The following is an 18,457-nucleotide window of genomic DNA, read 5'->3' as shown; positions in this document are numbered from 1 at the left end:
TTTGGTTTCCCAACTTGTTTAAATTTAGCTCTGATCCGATATAGTTATGGTGACGTCATACCCTTTAAAAAAGATTCCCTCCCCTCTATGTTCATCACATCTCGACATAAGGAGGGAAAACAATTTTTATTGGCAGGTGGACTTTTCATTCCATGTATATTAAAAATGGAGCTTTCGAAAAATTTCCATGGCCAACGCCTGTCACAGTAAAAAGCATTTTTAGAGCAGAATTATGTAATACTTCTCGTCTATTGCCCCCTTCTGCTTATGGTAACTGCTTATATAATAAACTAAATGTTTCATACAACAGTACATAAATGCCTGAAATTAAAACAGCAGGACCAGGATTGCTTCATTACCTCAGAAGAGAGCTGAACCAGCTTTGATCAATATATTTTTTAATTAAGCTACCCCATTAAAGGTTATGTTCAAACACCACTCTGTGCGTGCCCATATCGTTTACTTCTATTAAATCGACCATAAGAAAAGCGAGGTAAAAAACCATATAATATTTTCTGCTTCATGTTAGAATTTTCTATCTCATTTTTTCGGGAAATAACCTTATCGACCGAACATGGATTAACTAAAGCTAAGGGATTGTTCACTACCCCCAAAAGATATATAGTTTGCGTGTTCCAAACGCCCCCTAACTGCTGCTACTATCCCTAACAGGAAAATTGTACCAAGTATCTCGTGTCCTATGACGTTCAAACTTAAAAACCTGCCTGAAGTTCTGAACCCACGAATTTTTAAGAAGAATAGCAACAGTTGGCATTAAATGTCATTATTCTATTTTTGTTCTCAATAAATATAATTGTAATTAATTAAGAATGAATTAATTTCATAATTATAAAAAACTCTCCAAATTCAAATCAATCCTAACTTGGGCACCACCATCATTTATTTTGCCTTGACATCCGTTTTGGTTCAATAAATTTGGAGAATGGGGAGGGGAATCAAGGAATAATTCGGAACAAATAGTTGGCGGTGGCAATACATGGGAAACGCGGTGAGTGAACAATCCCTTAGCGTTAGTTAATCCATGGACCAAATTATAATTAAAAACTGTTAATAATAAGGATACCATAAAAGCTATTTCGTGTTCGTTTTCCGCGTAAGGGTCTTAGCTGAAGGACCTTTATTTCGTCTTGTACAATTTTTCGATAAAAAATAGATAAAATATATCATTGCCTTTTGCCAATATGTCGGAAATAATTCACAATTTGACAGCATTAACTATCAAGGTAAGAATTATAACCTTTTTTAGCAGCTTCGTTATTACATTGATTGAATGAACCGTTATCATACTAAACTGAATATGTTTTTTAAAATCATAGTAAACGAATTTTTAAATAATAATAATCTAAAATAATGAAGAGTTTTATGGAGTATTACCGCCATAAGAACCAAGCCTATAATTTTTGGTGAAAAAAAAATAAGATCTTTCCAAATAATTAATGTTTTATAATCATGTCTTCAAAAATGAAAATTTAAATATCTGGACTTCAGGCATTTAATTTTCTACGATTATCTTCTACATTTTCCCGTCTTTGTCTACAAAGATATTTTTTTTAATATATAACGTTTTTGCAGGAACAACCTTGGCTGGAGCCGTACGATTCAACGGGCAGAATGAATTTTTACATATTTGAAAACAATAAACATCTAAGGTAAGAACAGATCACTTCCAAACATTTCCGTATTAGCTAGGTGTGGTTGGGGTGGGGATGACGTGTTAATGTAGTACAGTATTCATGTTTTCTAACTCCCTAAGGTAATGTTCTATATGGCCAATGGTTGTGGTTCTTACTACACCTAGTTTAAATGCTGTTTTGTCTATCCAATCTCCACAAACCATAAACATACACACTCACAAATCATAATCGTAAATGTCTTTCACACTCATAGCGTCAATATATATATGTATGTATGTATGTATGTATGCATAAAACTCTTCGTATGATGTATATCTATGATGAGGTTATAAGTTGGATCATAAGTTTATCATGACTCTAAGTAGAGAAATGGCTGCTACTCCTATGGCAATAGTGTTTGTCTGGCTCCCTTTAATGAAACCCTATACTCTATCCGTATTATCAGAAGTGGTATGAGACTAGAAGTATTGAGCTAACCAAATTCTTCACTCGGCATTAGTGAAAAGACTTGATAACGCAAGAGCGGTTGGCCCTCTAGTAGCGGTTTCTGAATTTTCCCTCCAAAACGGTGAGACGCTCGCGGTGGTAGACGGCCGAACTAGATTCAAGGAGCCGCGTCGTGTTCGGGCGCTTTAGGTTGAGGGGAAGGGGGTGGGAAATGTTTTTGGAACTCGACCAATTTTTCTCTCTCTAGTTTTAGCGCGTGGGAATCGGCATAAAATCCTCAAATTTGTTCACTAGTGCCAGGATGTACTATCAATGCTAGAGCCCTTCACTTCTAGTCTCATCTCGCTTCTGGTATTATTTATCACCTCAACTCTAATACAAAATTGTACTGCCTAGCCTAGCGTTTTTTATATCCCTTTTAGAATGTTTCAGGACTGAAACCTCCTCTATCTCACGAGAGACAGGGATTCACTCGATTTTTCTATGCAGCTAATAAGGGTTACGTGTGGGTTACAGATAATCAATTTTAGCACTGTTGAAGTTATCGCATCAAGGGTCTATTCTCTCAAAATTTTTGAAAGTCTATTAAAGTCTATGTTTGCGTCACGGGAAATCATTATAGCACTGCTATCCAGAGGCTATTCACACCAATTTCCTGTACACCTACGATTGGGATTTTCTTATAAGCCCAGTAAATTCCTTCCCCTAATAATTCGCATACCGAAGTGCGGTCGCAACCTCACGATTTCAATTATCATCCGACATCCCCGCAGAATATTAATAAAAACAATTATACCGCATGTTTATATTAATAATTTTTTTTTCAGATTTATCCACACGCATGAGGATTTGGTAGTTCCGCAATACGTAAGTATTAATTTGAAAGACAAAATATTTCCAAAGAGAGTAAAGTGATAGAATAATGACATTATGCCGTAGTTCTGAAAGTTGTGACTTTGAGATTTATTACGTTTACAAGGGAGCTCGCGTAAATGGAGAGAAACATTTCTAAAATCTGGGACACGAACGAGTACGAGCCTTTGAAGCAGTGCTCCACAGCGGTGGAGAGTGAAATCTATGACCATTGTACCTAAGATTATTAACAACCTTAATGGTCTTAGATTGAACACAGATGGACTAGAATGATAAGCAAAAACATCTGATCTTCTAACGGCCGCGCGAATTGTTGCCCCTAGCGGGAGAGTCCATAAACCTTTCAAGTCATAGATCATGTGACCTTTATTATGTCGTCTGCTCTGTTGTTTTGTTAATGATTGTACGGTTAGGTTTTTACTCTCCAATTTTTCGCATGATAAGGTGGGTTCTAGGAGGATATAGGGGTGCAGGAGTCTTCGACTGCCCATTTTTAAAGCTCAGGTTTCGGCCTCTCCGATGGGAGATTCGTGCAGGCGCACCTAGTTACATTGGTTACGCGCATCACGTGACCACGCAAATCCAATTAAAAAAAATAGGGGGTTTTTCATGCTAGCTTAGGCCTTTGAAGCAACGCCGCCTATATTACGTGTTCACTGCACATGTAGAGATTTTTTCTTAATTTTATCGGGCGTTAATTCGACCCTCCCACAGGCTTTAATCCACCTTAAACACTTATCTAGTAGAGTTTTTGGTGTTGAAAAAGAGTAAAAAACCGTACCTTTACTTCAGTTTTATCTAAGAACCATAATTTACTATTAATAAAAAATAAAATAATGATAAATGTTCCGTTAAAGCACTAAAAAATGCAGCGCCGTTAACAAAAATTAAAACTAACGACGCCCGATGACGATGAGCGCGGAACAAGGTGCGCGGCAAAGAATCTCCCAGAACGGACGATAATCGGTAAGCGCGTTTCAATGGGAAAACAGGCAGTCGAAGACTCCTTCACCCCTATATCTTCCTAGGTGGGTTTTCATATACGTAATTTATAGGATTAGATATTTAAGATGCCAAGCAAAAGGTGCACTCTCAGAGTTTGTAAAAATGGTAAACGTAATTTTGATAAATCCCACATGAAAGGCATTAATTTCTATAATAAAACCAAGCATTTGATCTTCCTATAAATTTTACATTATTAATAGTAATTCTAATACCTATTTAAATAAGTAATATAATTGAAAGTAACTTACATTTAATTAAACGTCTTCCTTCGTTCTAACCGATACATCGACTTTAGATTTACCCCTAATGCTATATCACGCGCCTGTTTGTTTGAGTCGGAAAAAAATTCAATATTGGTCGCGGTGTGGCGCTAGAGAGGCGCTGCCATAAAAGAACAAAGCTCCATTCCAGTCCATCCGTGTTTAATGAACTTAGGTGAATTAAAACAGGCGGGGCTAATTTTAGACAGAGTAGGTCCAAGCATGAATTTATGTTCATTTTCTTTGTTATTTTTGTATGTTTCATTCCTCTAATTCCCTTAAGCATTTGTTTTTGAATTTTCAAATTCCGCGCCCTTCAAACACAGATAGAGTAAATGTGTTTACGGTAGGTATATAGTAGCAAAAGCGCATAGATAACCAGAAAGTGAAGAACGAGAAGCCTAAACCGCAACGTGAAAAATGAGTTCCCCCATAGTCGATTCAAGATTTCCGTCCCCCTTACAGAGCGACGGGAAGAGTTGGTCTTATGCCGCGGCGGAGAGTTACTTTCGCGTAGTTTTACACAAGGTACATGCGTAAGTTGGCTCGAAAATATAGTTCACTTATTTCTTTATTTTCATGTCGTCTGCTATAGTTTAATTCCAAGGCCTAATATAATCTAGTCATTTAGGTAGTCAGGAATCGGCACATTTGTCAAAATGTCAGATTTGAATTTTGCAAACATTTTAGAAAGCTACGAAAAGGATGACTTTTTCCTGATTGATAAAGACGGAAAACTTAAAGGTGCAATAGAATGCATGAAAAACAATATCAAAATTCAACTTAACGAAACTTGAAAATTCCACGACGATTGAACCGAAAGAGCGCTAAAGAGCAACCGTTAAGCCTAGTTAAGCAGCCGATTTCTCAATAGTATTCCCCACTATCCCCAGGAGCCGCTACCATCGCAAACTACTTTCCGCTTGTCACGTGACATTAACGATGACCTAATATATCTCTGATTCGATTGTTAGTTGAAAACGAGGCTCACCAACCACCCATTTGTGTCCCCCCTTGCTTCTCATTTTACACGAATACCGTTGCTAAAGGCTGGAAAGGTTTAATGTTCTTCACTTTCTGATCTATGCGCTTTTGATAGTAGGGAGGAACTGTCTTTAATATGGATATTTATTTACTATTACTATGATTCATTGGATTTATGAAAAGTTTAAAGATATAAATAAATCATGAATCTATATATAACTCTGAATATACAGCTCTATCATATGCCCCTTCTATCATGTCGATTTGCTTTGGGTGTTACCCTCCTAGCTTTGACGCGTTTTGCGTGGCTCTAATAGCCAATCACAAGACAAGAGGAAGTGACGTTTCGAATTTACACCCAACGAACTCCTCCTCCCTTCTCCCTCTCCTAACACTAGCAGCTGCTAGCAGACACGTGACTGATGTCTCCTTTCGCTAAGCCCCGCCCAAACCTTATCGAGAGGTTAGACAGCGTAACGTAGCTGTATATTCATAGTTATATAGATTCATGAATAAATGCATGCACGATGATATATATACTCTCGTTCTCGAAGATTTCCTTGACACTAATCACAGTGTTAATTAATTTCAGACGCCTGCCATCGTCCTTGTACCAATGCAATACCCCAATGACCATCTAATAAAGTATTATGGCGAGGAATACAAAATTTACGATTATACTGTTCCATTTATGTATTCATTCAACACATTATTGACAATGAAAAATTGCACGATGAATGACGATAGACCAGGGGCATTTGATAACATTAAAAAGATTTCATGTGATGTAAGTTACCATTTTACACCTAATGTTGGGATTTTCGAGGGACTAGTTATTCGTGAAATCAAGTGTAATGTACACTCTAGATGAAATCAATTCTAATCAAAATGAAAGCTCGCTATCATTTCGAGACGAAAGTGATTTCTTGAAAAAAATTAGCAATCAAAGTGAATTGTTAAAATCATTTTGAAATTAAAGTGAATTCTTGAATTCATTTTGAAATTAAAGTGAATTCTTGAATTCATTTTGAAATTAAAGTGAATTCTTGAATTCATTTTGAAATCAAAGTGTAATATTATTCAAATCATTTAGAAATCATAGTGCAATCTTATTCAAATCTTTTTGAAATCATAATGCATTAATCAAAACTGTCTTTGTACACAAAGACGCGAAAAAGTAAGAGATAAGTGTAGAAAATTAATTGTTTGAAGTAACAGATATTCAAATTTTCATTTTTGAAGACGTGATTATAAAACATCAATTATTTTAAAAAATTTCTTATCTTAGTTTTTTTCACAAAAATTTCAGAGAAACTACCTTGATACTACTGTTTATTTTCGAGAAACATTTGCTTCGAGGAAGTTCAAATACTCGGATATCTGAAAAATAGAGCTAGTATTTATTTTTATATTTCAAAATTGAAAATATTGCAAACCGAAAATTACATTCGCCCTTTGACTGTGATGTAGTTATTAGAGTCAAAAGGATCTGTAGCTTTGAGAGATATACAACACGTCAATTTTTGAAACCTCGAAAACTTTAAAATAAACGAACACGTTTTGTTAAGTTTTCATGCTTGTTTTATTTTGTCTGCTATCAACAATTTTCTGCCCATTTTATTCTCCTTATAGGCCCGAATACTCAAACTAACTCTAAATTTTAAAAAGAAAATAAAATGCATACGTTTTCTATTTTTAAAATGATGCACATGTTTAAGGATAATATATTTTACTTAAGGAATTTTGGTGAAAAAAACTAAGATAAGAAATTTTTTCAAATAATTGATGTTTTATAATCACGTCTTCAAAAATGAAAATTTGAATATCTGTTACTTCAAACAATTAATTTTCTACACTTATCTCTTACTTTTTCGCGTCTTTGTGTACAAAGACAGTTTTGATTAATATCTGTCACTTCAGTCTTAATATGGATTAAAACTGTTTAGAAACTAGTATTTTAAAACGTATACTGAAAATCAGGCGCTCCATTTAAGTCTTGTGGTGTTGCGCGTATATTAGTTACCACGTTTGAACTAACAAGGCCCTAACCATCTATTATAGAAGTATTAATCTTGATTGCTTCAACGCCCAGTCCAACTCAAATTGCCTTCCCGTCGTTTTCACGTGCAAAGCACAGTGGATGCAATAATACAAATAGATTCCGAAGACTTAGGCTAAAAAATTATTACGTAGACCTGTGTACAAGAACAATCTATACACCTGTGCACAAACATATTCCGTAGACCTGCGCTGGGTGACCACATTTCCCAAATTTTATAAATTTTCCTATTTTCGGATGTCTTCCTATTAGTTCATATAATTTCGATAATTTTCCTATATTTTCCTATTTTTTGAAATTGTAGATATTTTGTGCGCTCTCACTTTTGGTTTTGTTATATATCACCAAAGCTATGGAAGCCTCTAAAAATATTTGTCAGGGAAGTCTGTGATGTTTTAAAGTTATAGCATATGTTTCTAAGATTACGTTCCATAAGTATGACACTTCCTATATTTCGAAATGCTAGAGACTTAATGAGAGCTAGTTCGAAAACGACGCGAGAATTGACTACACGCGATTTTCTACTCCATCTTCCTATTTAGTCTGTACTAAGCCTTTGACATCAGGCGTCGCTTTACGAGAATCTATGACGTTTCATTTACGTCACTTCGAGACAAGCTCTCAGTTTCCAGTGTCAAATTTATGTAACATATCTTACGAACTTATGGTTATAATTAAACCAAAGCTCCTTTGTAAATCTTGTCTTATTACTTTCAAAGCATTTGCAACCTATATTTTTTTCAAGAGTAGTTCTCTTGTCTTTTCCTTTTTTTTTAATTATACATCTATATCTATATAAATCAAAGTCTTGACTGACTGACTGATAATCATCGCCCAGCCCAAACCGCTGGCCCCAGAAGGCTGAAAATTTGGAGGAACGTTACTCGTAAGTAGTAGGTGCGTACTAAAAAAGATTTTTCCAATCCGCCACCATATTCATAAATGGCGCCCAGAAATGTAACAAATCTTCTCTTTGTAAGAAAGTCCGTGAGTTTCAACCGATTTCACAAATATTTAGTACACTGGATTCCTTTAACCTATAGACGGGCTATATGGTCTTTCGGGATCGATTTGTTGCCATCATTTTAAATGGCGGCCAGATATTTAAAAACCTTTCTTTATAGAATGTCTGCGTGTAAAGTAATAAAAAATGTCCCGACGAGCTGATGGGCGACGCCGAGTGCCTTCGCTCCTAGGATGCTACAAAAATATTAGTCGAATCAGTAAAATGTACCATACTTGATGGAAGTTCTTACTACACTCAAGCGATGCCGCGGGTAACAGCTAGTCTCCTATAATTTCCTGTAAATCAATTGTAAATTTCCTATTTTCCTATAACTATTACAAGACTATTTGTGGTCACCCTGAGTGCACAAACATATTTCGTAGATAACATAGACTTGTGAAAACACATGTCATATAATTGTGTACAAACAGATCCCTTAGAATTGTGCACAAACAGATCCCTTAGAATTGTGCACAAACAGATCCCTTAGAATTGTGCACAAACAGATCCCTTAGAATTGTGCACAAACAGATCCCTTAGAATTGAGCACAAACTGATGTCATAGACTTGCGCACAAAATGATGTCATAGACTTGCGCACAAAATGATGCCATAGACTTACGCACAAACAGATGTCATAAACTTGTGCAAAAAGAGATGTTATATACCTGTACACAAAAAGATTCCATGGACCTCAGCACAAAAACATTCCATACCCCTATGCTCAAAAATATGCTCAAGAATATCTGGTACACCAGTGCACAAAAATACTGCATATCCATTTGCACAAAAATATCCCGTATCCATTTGCAGAAAAATGTTCTTTAGACCTGTGCACAAACAGATGCAGTGGCCTTTGCAAAGACAGATTCCTTAGACCTCTGCACAAACCGATTAAGTTGGCTTGTGCACAAACAGATACCGTAGACATGTGCACAAACAGATACCGTAGACATGTGCACAAACAGATACCGTAAACATGTGCACAAACAGATTCCGGATACTTGGACACAAACGGAAGTCACAGGGTTGTGCACAAACAGATGTCATAGACTTGCACAAAAAATACATCATAGACTTGCGCAATAAGAGATGTCAAGGATATGTGCACATCAGATTCCACGGACTAGTGCACAAACAGAAGTCTTAGACTTGTTTACAAACAGAAGTCATAGACCTGTTTCCATAAAGATTCCATACCCATTTGCACAAAACAATTTCATACCCATTTGCACGAAACGATTCCATACCCATTTGCACAAAACGATTCCATAGACCTGTGCACAAAAATATTCCATAGACCTGTGGCCAAAGAGATTCCATAAAACTGTGCCCAAAGAGATTCCATAAAACTGTGCACAAAAGATTCCCTAGACCTGTGCTCAAAAAAATATGCCTAAGGCCTGTGCACAAACAGATGCCGTAGACCTGTAAAGAAACAGATTCTGTAAACCTGTGCACAAACAGATGCCGTAGACCTGTAAAGAAACAGATTCTGTAAACCTGTGCACAAACAGATGCCGTAGGCCTGTGTACAAACAGATTTCGGAGATCTGTGCACAGATTCCGTAGCCATGTGCACAAACAAATTGCGTAGACTTGTACACAAGTGGAAGTCACAGGCTTGTGCACAACAGATGTCATAGACATGTTCAAACCAGATTCCATAGTTTTGTGCACAAACAGAAGTCATAGACATGTGCACAAAAAACATTCTATAGACTTATGCACATCAAGTTTCCATAGACCTGTGCACAAAAGATTTCATGGAGATGTGCACAAAATATTTCATGGAACTGTGCACAAAACATTAAATATGCTTGTGCACATAAAGATTCCTTAGACCTGCGCGCTAAAGATTCCATAGACCTGTGTACATAAAGATTTCATACCCATAGCACAAAACTATTCCATAACCATTTGCACAGAAATATTCCCTAGACCTGCGCACAAAATATTTCATAAAACTGTGCTGTGCACAAAAAGATTTCATTGACCTATGCACAAAATATTCTATTGGCTTTTGTATAAACATGTGACATAGACCTGTGTACAAAAATATTAGATGGACCTGTGCACAAAACATGCCTTGGACCTGTTCAGAAACATTCCATACCCCTATATGCTCAAAAATATTCCACACCCATTTGCACAAACATTTTCCGTAGACCCGTGCACAAACAGATGCCGTAGACCCGTGCACAAACAGATGCCGTAGACTCGTGCACAAACAGATGCCGTAGACTCGTGCACAAATAGATTCCACAGACTTGTACACAAACAGAAGTCACACGGTTTTGCACAATCCGGTGTTATAGTCTTGTGCACAAACAGATGTCATATGCTTGTGTAAAAAACTAATTTCATAGACTTCCTCAAAAAGAGATGTCATCGACATTTGCACAAGATATTCCGTAGACTTGTGCACATAAAGATTCTTCAGACTTGTGCACAAACATATTTTGTAGACCTGTACACACAGATACCATAGAATTGTGCAAAAATAGATGTCAAATATTTGTGCAAAAACACATACCTTAGGCTTTTGCACAAACTGATGCCATAGACTTGTGCACAATCATATGTCCTAGACCGGTGTACAAAACATTCAATAGATTTGTGTACAATCATATGTCCTAGACCGGTGTACAAAACATTCTATAGATTTGTGCACAAACATGAGTCATATACACAAAAATATTCCACGGACTTCTGCACAAAAACATTCCATATACCTGTACACAAAAATAATCCATGGACCTCTGCACAAAAACATTCCATATCCCTATGCTCAAAAATGTTCCTTACCCATTTGCACAAAAATATCACGTTCACCTGTGCACAATACTATCACGTACGCCTGTGCACAAAAATATTCCAAATCCATTTTCACCATAATATTCCATACACCTATGCACAAAAATATACCGTACACCTGTGAACAAAAACAGTTCGTACACCTGTGCACAAAAATATTCCGTACAATTGTGTATAAAAATATTCCGTACACCAATGCATAAAAATATTTCGTACACTTGTGCACAAATAGAATCACAGGCTTGTGCACAAAGAAATGTCGCAGACTCGCGCAAAAAGAGATGTTATAGACATGTGCACATCAGATTCCATAGAGTTATGCACAAACATTTTCAATGCCCCTATGCTCAAACAGATTTCAAACCCTTATGCTCAAAAAGATTCCATACCCATTTGCACAAAAATGATACGTAGACCCGTTCTCAAAAATATTCCGTAGACCTTTGCTCAGACAGAAGTCACTCGCGTGTGCACAAACAGATGTCATAGACTTGTGCACAAAGAGATGTTATAGACTTGTTCACAAGCAGGTGTTATAGAATTGATCACAAACAGGTGTTATAGACTTGTTCACAAACAGGTGTTATAGACTTGTTCACAAACAGATGATTTAGACTTGTGCACAAACAGATGCTTTAGACTTGTGCACAATCAGATGCTTTAGACTTGTGCACAAACAGATGGAATAGACTTGTGCACAAACAGATGGAATAGACTTGTGCACAAACAGATGTTTTAGTCTTGTGTACAAACAGATGTTTTAGTCTTGTGTACAAACAGATGTTTTAGACTTGTGCACAAACATGTTTTAGACTTGTGCACAAACAGATGTTTTAGGCTTGTGTACAAACAGATGTTTTAGGCTTGAGCATAAACAAATGTTATTGACTTGCGCAAAAAGAGATGTTATTGACTTGCGCAAAAAGAGATGTCATAGAAATGAGCAAATCAGATTCCATAGACCTGAGGTCGTAGACCTGTGAACAAACAGAAGTCGTAGACCTGTGCACAAACAGAAGTCGTAGACCTGTGCAAATAAAGATTTTTCACTTGGACACATAAAGATTCTTCAGAATTGTGTGTGCACATAATGATTCTTCAGACTTGTGTGTGCACATAATGATTCTTCAGACTTGTGTGCACATAAACATTATTCAGACTTGTGTGTGCACATAATGATTCTTCAGACTTGTGTGCACATAAACATTATTCAGACTTGTGTGCACATAAACATTATTCAGACTTGTGTACACATAAAGATTCTTCAGACTTGTGTGCACATAATGATTCTTCAGACTTGTGTGCACATAAAGATTCTTCAGACTTGTGTGCACATAAAGATTCTTCAGACTTGTGTGCACATAAAGATTCTTCAGACTTGTGTGCACATAAAGATTCTTCAGACTTGTGTGCACATAAAGATTCTTCAGACTTGTGTGCACATAAAGATTCTTCAGACTTGTGTGCACATAAAGATTCTTCAGACTTGTGTGCACATAATGATTCTTCAGACTTGTGTGCACATAATGATTCTTCAGACTTGTGTGCACATAAAGATTCTTCAAACTTGTGCACATAAATATACCATAGACCCATGAACAAAAAATTCCATAGACCTGTGCACAGAAGATTCCATACTCCTATATTCAAAAGGATTCCATGCAGATTTGCACAAAAACATTCCGTAGACCTGTGTAAAACAATATTCCATAGGTCTGTGTAAAACAATATTCCAGAGGCCTGTGTAAAACAATATTCCATAGGCCTGTGCACGAAATGATTGCATAGGCCTCTGCACAAAGAGATTTTATACTCCTTTGCACAAAAATATTCTGTAGGTCTGCGCTTAAACAGATTCCGTAGACTTGTACAAAAACAGATGTTATAGTTTAGACTCGTGTAAAAATTTAATTACCTATAATTGGTAATTATCTTTAATTGCTTATTTTGTTTAATTAAGTTTAATCTGTACTTCGCAACTAAATTAGTTGGACGCGCAATAGTTATAATGACAATTAAGCTAGCTAATTGCCCTACCAATTTGATTATCTGCAGTAAAACGACGTAAGTCCTAGAATGACTTTCTTTATTACTTAACCCAAGCAAAAAAGTCTTAAGTTCCACAATTTAAAGGCAAACCACGTAATTTGGAGCAGGTACTTAAAACTATTAAAAACAATACTTAAACTTTGTTTTTCTTAATGAAGCAAAAATTGGCGCCCACTTTAAAAATGGGGCTTTCATTTAAGACCGTTTTCAAATCTATCAAACGTATAGTTATTTTTTTAAGGGTAGTTACAAAATGGGTAAGTTTGGAAAATTTCCCATGTTATTTCTATGGAGATTCTCTAGTTTTTCGCCAAAATCTGTGATTAATTTTATGGAAATGAAAACCACCCTTAGCAACTTTATGCTTTATAAAATAAACTATTAGGTGGATCATCTTGAAATTTTTACCACATATTAAGGGCCCGGATTTTAGTTCAGTTGAAAAATTTCGAAACAATAAACTTAATACGAAAAAAGTTAAAACCAATCCAAAACCTTCCCTATACATTAAAGCCGTCATCAGGCCTTATCTAAGGGAGCTACCGCTCCCTTAGAATACTTGTTCAAACCATTTTGAAATCATATTGCATTGAATTGAAATCATGTTTAACTCACTTAAAAGATGAATTCATCCCTTTAACCAATAGAATTAATGTATCTTATTGTTATTTTCAGATTTATATAGCGTTGGTTGGTGCTTGTTTCTTGATGATGATGGTCGAGGTTATCGAAAAACGGATTGTTGCAACGAAAACAAAAAAATGCTCGATGGTTTTTCACAAAATGTTTGATTACTTAGGATCTATTTTGGGAAAAGGTAAGTTTTTTTTCCTAACAGGCGAACCAGAGCTTTCTCCGTGACGGTTGTCACTGGTCACCACGTTAGCAGTTGACAAATCAGTGCAAACAAGTTCGCAATTTATTTCTAGACCGCGTTTGCAGCTCACAGAAAATAGGAAAATTTATTTATCTATTTCACTTAAGCGCAACTCTTTGTCTAGCCATTATACCTTCATCGTCCGTAAATATTATCTAATGGTCAATAGTCTATCCGACTTCGACACCAATCTGTACTTATTGGCTTCAAACAGCTCCACCATGCACTAGTCGTTCGTCTATACCGCATATACACCTATGTGAAATTTTTCGCTTCTAACAACACCCTCATCTGCTAGTTTTCCGTCTATACCACATAGACAACAATCTGCAACATTGGCTTGTACATCATTAACATCGTTAGGGTTAAGATGTTAGCGGTGAAGGGCTGTGATTATAAAATACATCTAGTCTCCCCATGGCAGGGCTTGCACCAAAGGTTCACGCAATTGCGCTTTTTCTTACGTCTTATTGTGAATCAATCGCCTTAAATACGCTAAATTTACAAAAACTCTCAAAAGGCGTAAGCTAGAACTTAAAGTCAAAGGTCAACAATAGCTATTTAAGGAATAACGTTACTTAAAACAAGAATTAACAAAAATACTGACGATTAAAATAATTAAAATCAATTATATTTATTTAATTATTTAAGAACAAGCTTTGAAACAAAAATAAACCTTTCCGAGTTGAGACGCAATTAAGGTGTTTTTCTTAAATAAACAATTAAATAAATATAATTGATATTAATTATTTTAATCGTCATTAATTTACCTTAATTCTAGTTAGATCGTTTTAAGAAACATTATTCCTAAAATCATTTTAAACATAGCTATTGCTGACGTTCGCAGTTGGCAAATCGGAGCTAACGTGTTCTCAGAAAGCAATTTGTGGCTTCTACTCCCATCGTTTGGATTAAGAAGTACGCAACGCTCGGCTAGGGTTACGAGAAACGTCTAGCCTCCGAATGGCATGGCTTCCACCAAAGGTTCACGCAATTGGGGGTTTTCTTATCATTTATTGTGAATCAATCGCCTTATATACCTTATAAATTTTCTGTCAATGCGGTGAGGTAAAATTTTGGTTTCCCAACTTGTTGTTTTAATGTATTGTATATACTTTTGAAATTATACAAAGGGTTGTGGTTCCATAATAAAACTGTTGTTTTCTTGTTAAAGGATTTTCCATCTCAAAGCTACCAGCTGAAAGAATAATTAGCGGAGTTTGGCTTTTGCAAATCGTGGTCATCATGACCATTTTCAGCGCTATTCTGACAGCTAGTTATACGTCTCCCAAAAAGATCTCAATCGACTCAATCGCGGATCTTGCTCGGGCAACCGATAAATGCGCATATACAGACCACTTGGAGGAACACAGAGTTTGTTATTCGGTAAACACTGACATTACTATGAAGAATAATTTTGGTCTCTAAATCACCATGAAAATGCTTAAATTTACGATAATTCATAAGTTGACTGGTTAAATGGATTTCGGGGAGAGGCCCCAAAGCTATCGAGCGCCGGACCGCTTAAAGCATGGCGCGGCTCCTATGGATCCCCTACAGGGGGACTTTGCTCCTGAGCTCCGGGTTTGGCTTGGCAAAGGCTAGTGGGCGGGATTTATACATGCACATACGCCCACAAATGCCTCTAGCTTCGACAAGCCAAAACTGGATTTCGTAAGGAAAGTCAACTTGTAGGGGATCCACAGGAGTCGCGCTGTGCTTTAAAGCATAGCCCGGGTCCAGTGTATCCCCTAAAAGAATATTTGAAACCTGAACTCCGGGATAGCTTGGCAAAGGCTAGTGGGTGGGATTTATACATGCACGTATAAATCCCGCCCACAAATGCCTCTAGCTTCGCCTAGCCAAAACTGGAGTTCGTAAGGAAAATCAACTTGCAGGGGATCCACAGGAGCCGCGCTGTGCTTTAAATAATAATAAATAAGGCCTTGCCATATTTTTCCATCAAGGGAACACCGGGAGCCCCTTTAGCCATTCCAACCTCCATCCATACATTCCTGCTTTCATATTCAGTAAGTGGTTAACGATATGTATGTAGAAGGAATTTATCATATTGAAAATGTCGGACAGATAAAGTAGTCGAAAGGTTCTGTTATTATATTAAAAGTAGCTTTACAACGACAACGCGGACAAACTTTGCTTCTTAAAAGTTGTATTATTTGAAGAGCTTCAGAACGACCGAAACTCCCTAAAGAACTTTGATCGCTTTGTAACTTTAAATACGCGTAGACAATTAGACATGTAATAAAACATAATTTATGTTTTCAGAATGACACTGATATGGTCATGCTTTGTCAATTCATTAAAAGTAAAGGGAAAGGGTGCCATTTTATGACTGGTGAAGGAGCTCTATTCACCGAACTATCATTTATTATATCTCATATGGAGTACGAAATAAGTGCGAACAAAGGCGATCCACGCGTTTTCCGACATCAAATGCACATAAGTTCAACAAAGTACTTTGAGAAACCAATAATTTACATGGTCAGCAAGAAAATAAACCGTGAAGCTTTGAAAATTGTAAACAAAAGGTTGTTATATTTTGATACTCTATCGCACATTAAACACTCGCATAGTTTGTCAATGCATCTTAAAGGGACTGATAATTAGTTAACTCTTTTGATGAAAGAATATAACCATGACCTAACACATTTTATATTTTCATTTCAGGCTACGCTCATTTTTCGAGTCAAGTCACGTTACACTTTGGTACCGTTACTTGGAAAGATTTTGGGGTATCGAAATAGAAGCGCCACATGCGACGACTGACAATAGTGTTCATTCACTTCAAATGGAAAGTCTCGAAGTGGCGTTCATACTATGGGCTATACTACTAGCTCTCTCTTGCGTTGTAGCTATACTAGAGATAACCTCTATGATTGATTGGAGCGGAAAAAGAAAGTACACCAACGAAGGCTTCCAGGTCTTTCTTTGGCAAAGTGAAATCTTTGTGCATCCAAAGTGAATTTAGAATGAGAGTATTAAGGTAATGATGTTCACGTTGGGTTCATTTGTCTCGAAACAGTCACAACCGGACACATAAAGGTCAAAACAGTTTACGTTATATATCAAAAGACTGGGAACGAGATCTTGTTCTTCAAAATATTCTTAAAGGGAGCGTATAGATTGAAATTTATTATAAATCTGCGCTCTAGAGATATTCTAGATAAAACCCAGTATACTCACACCCTACCGTTATTATGGTAAAGTTTCGATAGTTATCAAATAAGCACCGTCAAATATAATTGTGCCCCAAATATTGAAATTTCCTTATAGGACTCGTGTTCTAATTAAAATTTCTAAATAAGATATAATTTCCTTTATCGTTTCTTAAACTGCAAAATCCCCACATTTTAAGGACAAAAATTGCAAAAAGATGATCAAAATGGCACATTACAAAAATGGTGTGTTTGGATCATTTTACTGAACAATTCATTATTAATAATTCAAACCGCGTATGAAATGATAACAATAATTATAAAGCTCTTTGTTGTTTTCCTCAATAAACAAGAGGAGATAGCTCTCATAGCAACCAGCGTGTGCAAGCTTCCTATCTCTAAAAAAATTACTCTCTAATATAGACCTTGGCTAAAACGAAAAGAAAACAACTTCGGTTCTTAGGGCACGAATCTCTTTAATCGAGTGTATAGCCGTACCGTGTAAGAGTGGTCATCATCTTCAATTTTTGAACTGAAATTATTAAATATTCATACGGGAAATAATGTAAATAGAAATATGGCATAAAGACTGCATGGTTCTGACATTGCAATCTTTGCTTCGTTCTGCTGAATTCTTAAACAGGTGACCAAAAGTTAAACTCTGAGCAACTATTGTAACAAAACTTGCACGTGATCTAGAGTAACATTGAAGTAAAAAACTAGCCCTTTTAACAAATTATAGCTTTTAAAAACGTTGTAAAAAAGATTTCTAACATTTCAGATATTAAAATAATGTTTTTTTTTCTTGTTTATGTTTAAAATGTGTGAAGTATGAATAATGATGTTCATTGCTCATTACCGACTTTGCTCTGTATATATTCATTTAAATGCTACCAAAATAACAGTTTTTGAACTCTAAAGCAAGTGACATTTATAGTCAGATCTTTAAAAATAATTTAATTAGTGCTAATTAAACATTCAACAAGAAAAATTAAGCTTAACACGTAAGAACGCAAAATTTATATCCTCATTGTTCTAATCAAGATTTTTTTCAGAATTTTTGGCTTAATTTGATGGATTTTAAAACTATTGATATTTAAATAACATCGTATTGAGAAAATTAAAGGAATCAAAAAATTATTCAAAACATAATGAGAAATTAAATACTGAAGTTAGAAAAAGTACAACTAAAATGCTTATTTCCCATTTTCCTGATCAAGGTTATATTAATCTCCAAGTTATGGAAACAA

The 18,457-nt window shown here is 36.0% G+C and overlaps 1 protein-coding gene across 5 annotated transcripts; it reads left to right on the top strand.

The window, feature by feature from the left end:
* Positions 1 to 63: 63 nt before the first annotated feature.
* On the top strand, positions 64 to 18,013 carry LOC149678737 (uncharacterized). 5 transcript variants are annotated; one of them, XM_089836679.1, is made up of 10 exons: positions 64 to 270; positions 337 to 493; positions 1,175 to 1,244; positions 1,594 to 1,670; positions 2,930 to 2,969; positions 5,817 to 6,011; positions 13,830 to 13,971; positions 15,206 to 15,417; positions 16,318 to 16,580; positions 16,720 to 18,013. In XM_089836679.1, the coding sequence occupies exons 3-10, from the start codon at positions 1,203 to 1,205 to the stop codon at positions 17,012 to 17,014; spliced, it is 1,266 nt and encodes a 421-aa protein (XP_089692805.1). In that variant the 5' UTR covers positions 64 to 270; positions 337 to 493; positions 1,175 to 1,202; the 3' UTR covers positions 17,015 to 18,013. The 5 variants fall into 5 exon arrangements, with proteins under 5 accessions (XP_089692805.1, XP_089692808.1, XP_089692806.1 ...); XM_089836682.1 differs by having other exon boundaries at positions 1,338 to 1,670; XM_089836680.1 differs by having other exon boundaries at positions 64 to 234; positions 311 to 1,244.
* The last annotated feature ends 444 nt before the right edge of the window (positions 18,014 to 18,457 follow it).

Source organism: Phalangium opilio, unplaced genomic scaffold, assembly GCF_054372755.1.
Source record: "Phalangium opilio isolate 3A_F unplaced genomic scaffold, DU_Popi_V2 ptg000042l_1, whole genome shotgun sequence".
Taxonomy (NCBI): Eukaryota; Metazoa; Arthropoda; class Arachnida; order Opiliones; family Phalangiidae; genus Phalangium; species Phalangium opilio.
Note: the sequence above shows the minus strand (reverse complement) of the source record. Positions and strands in the feature narration are given on the sequence as shown.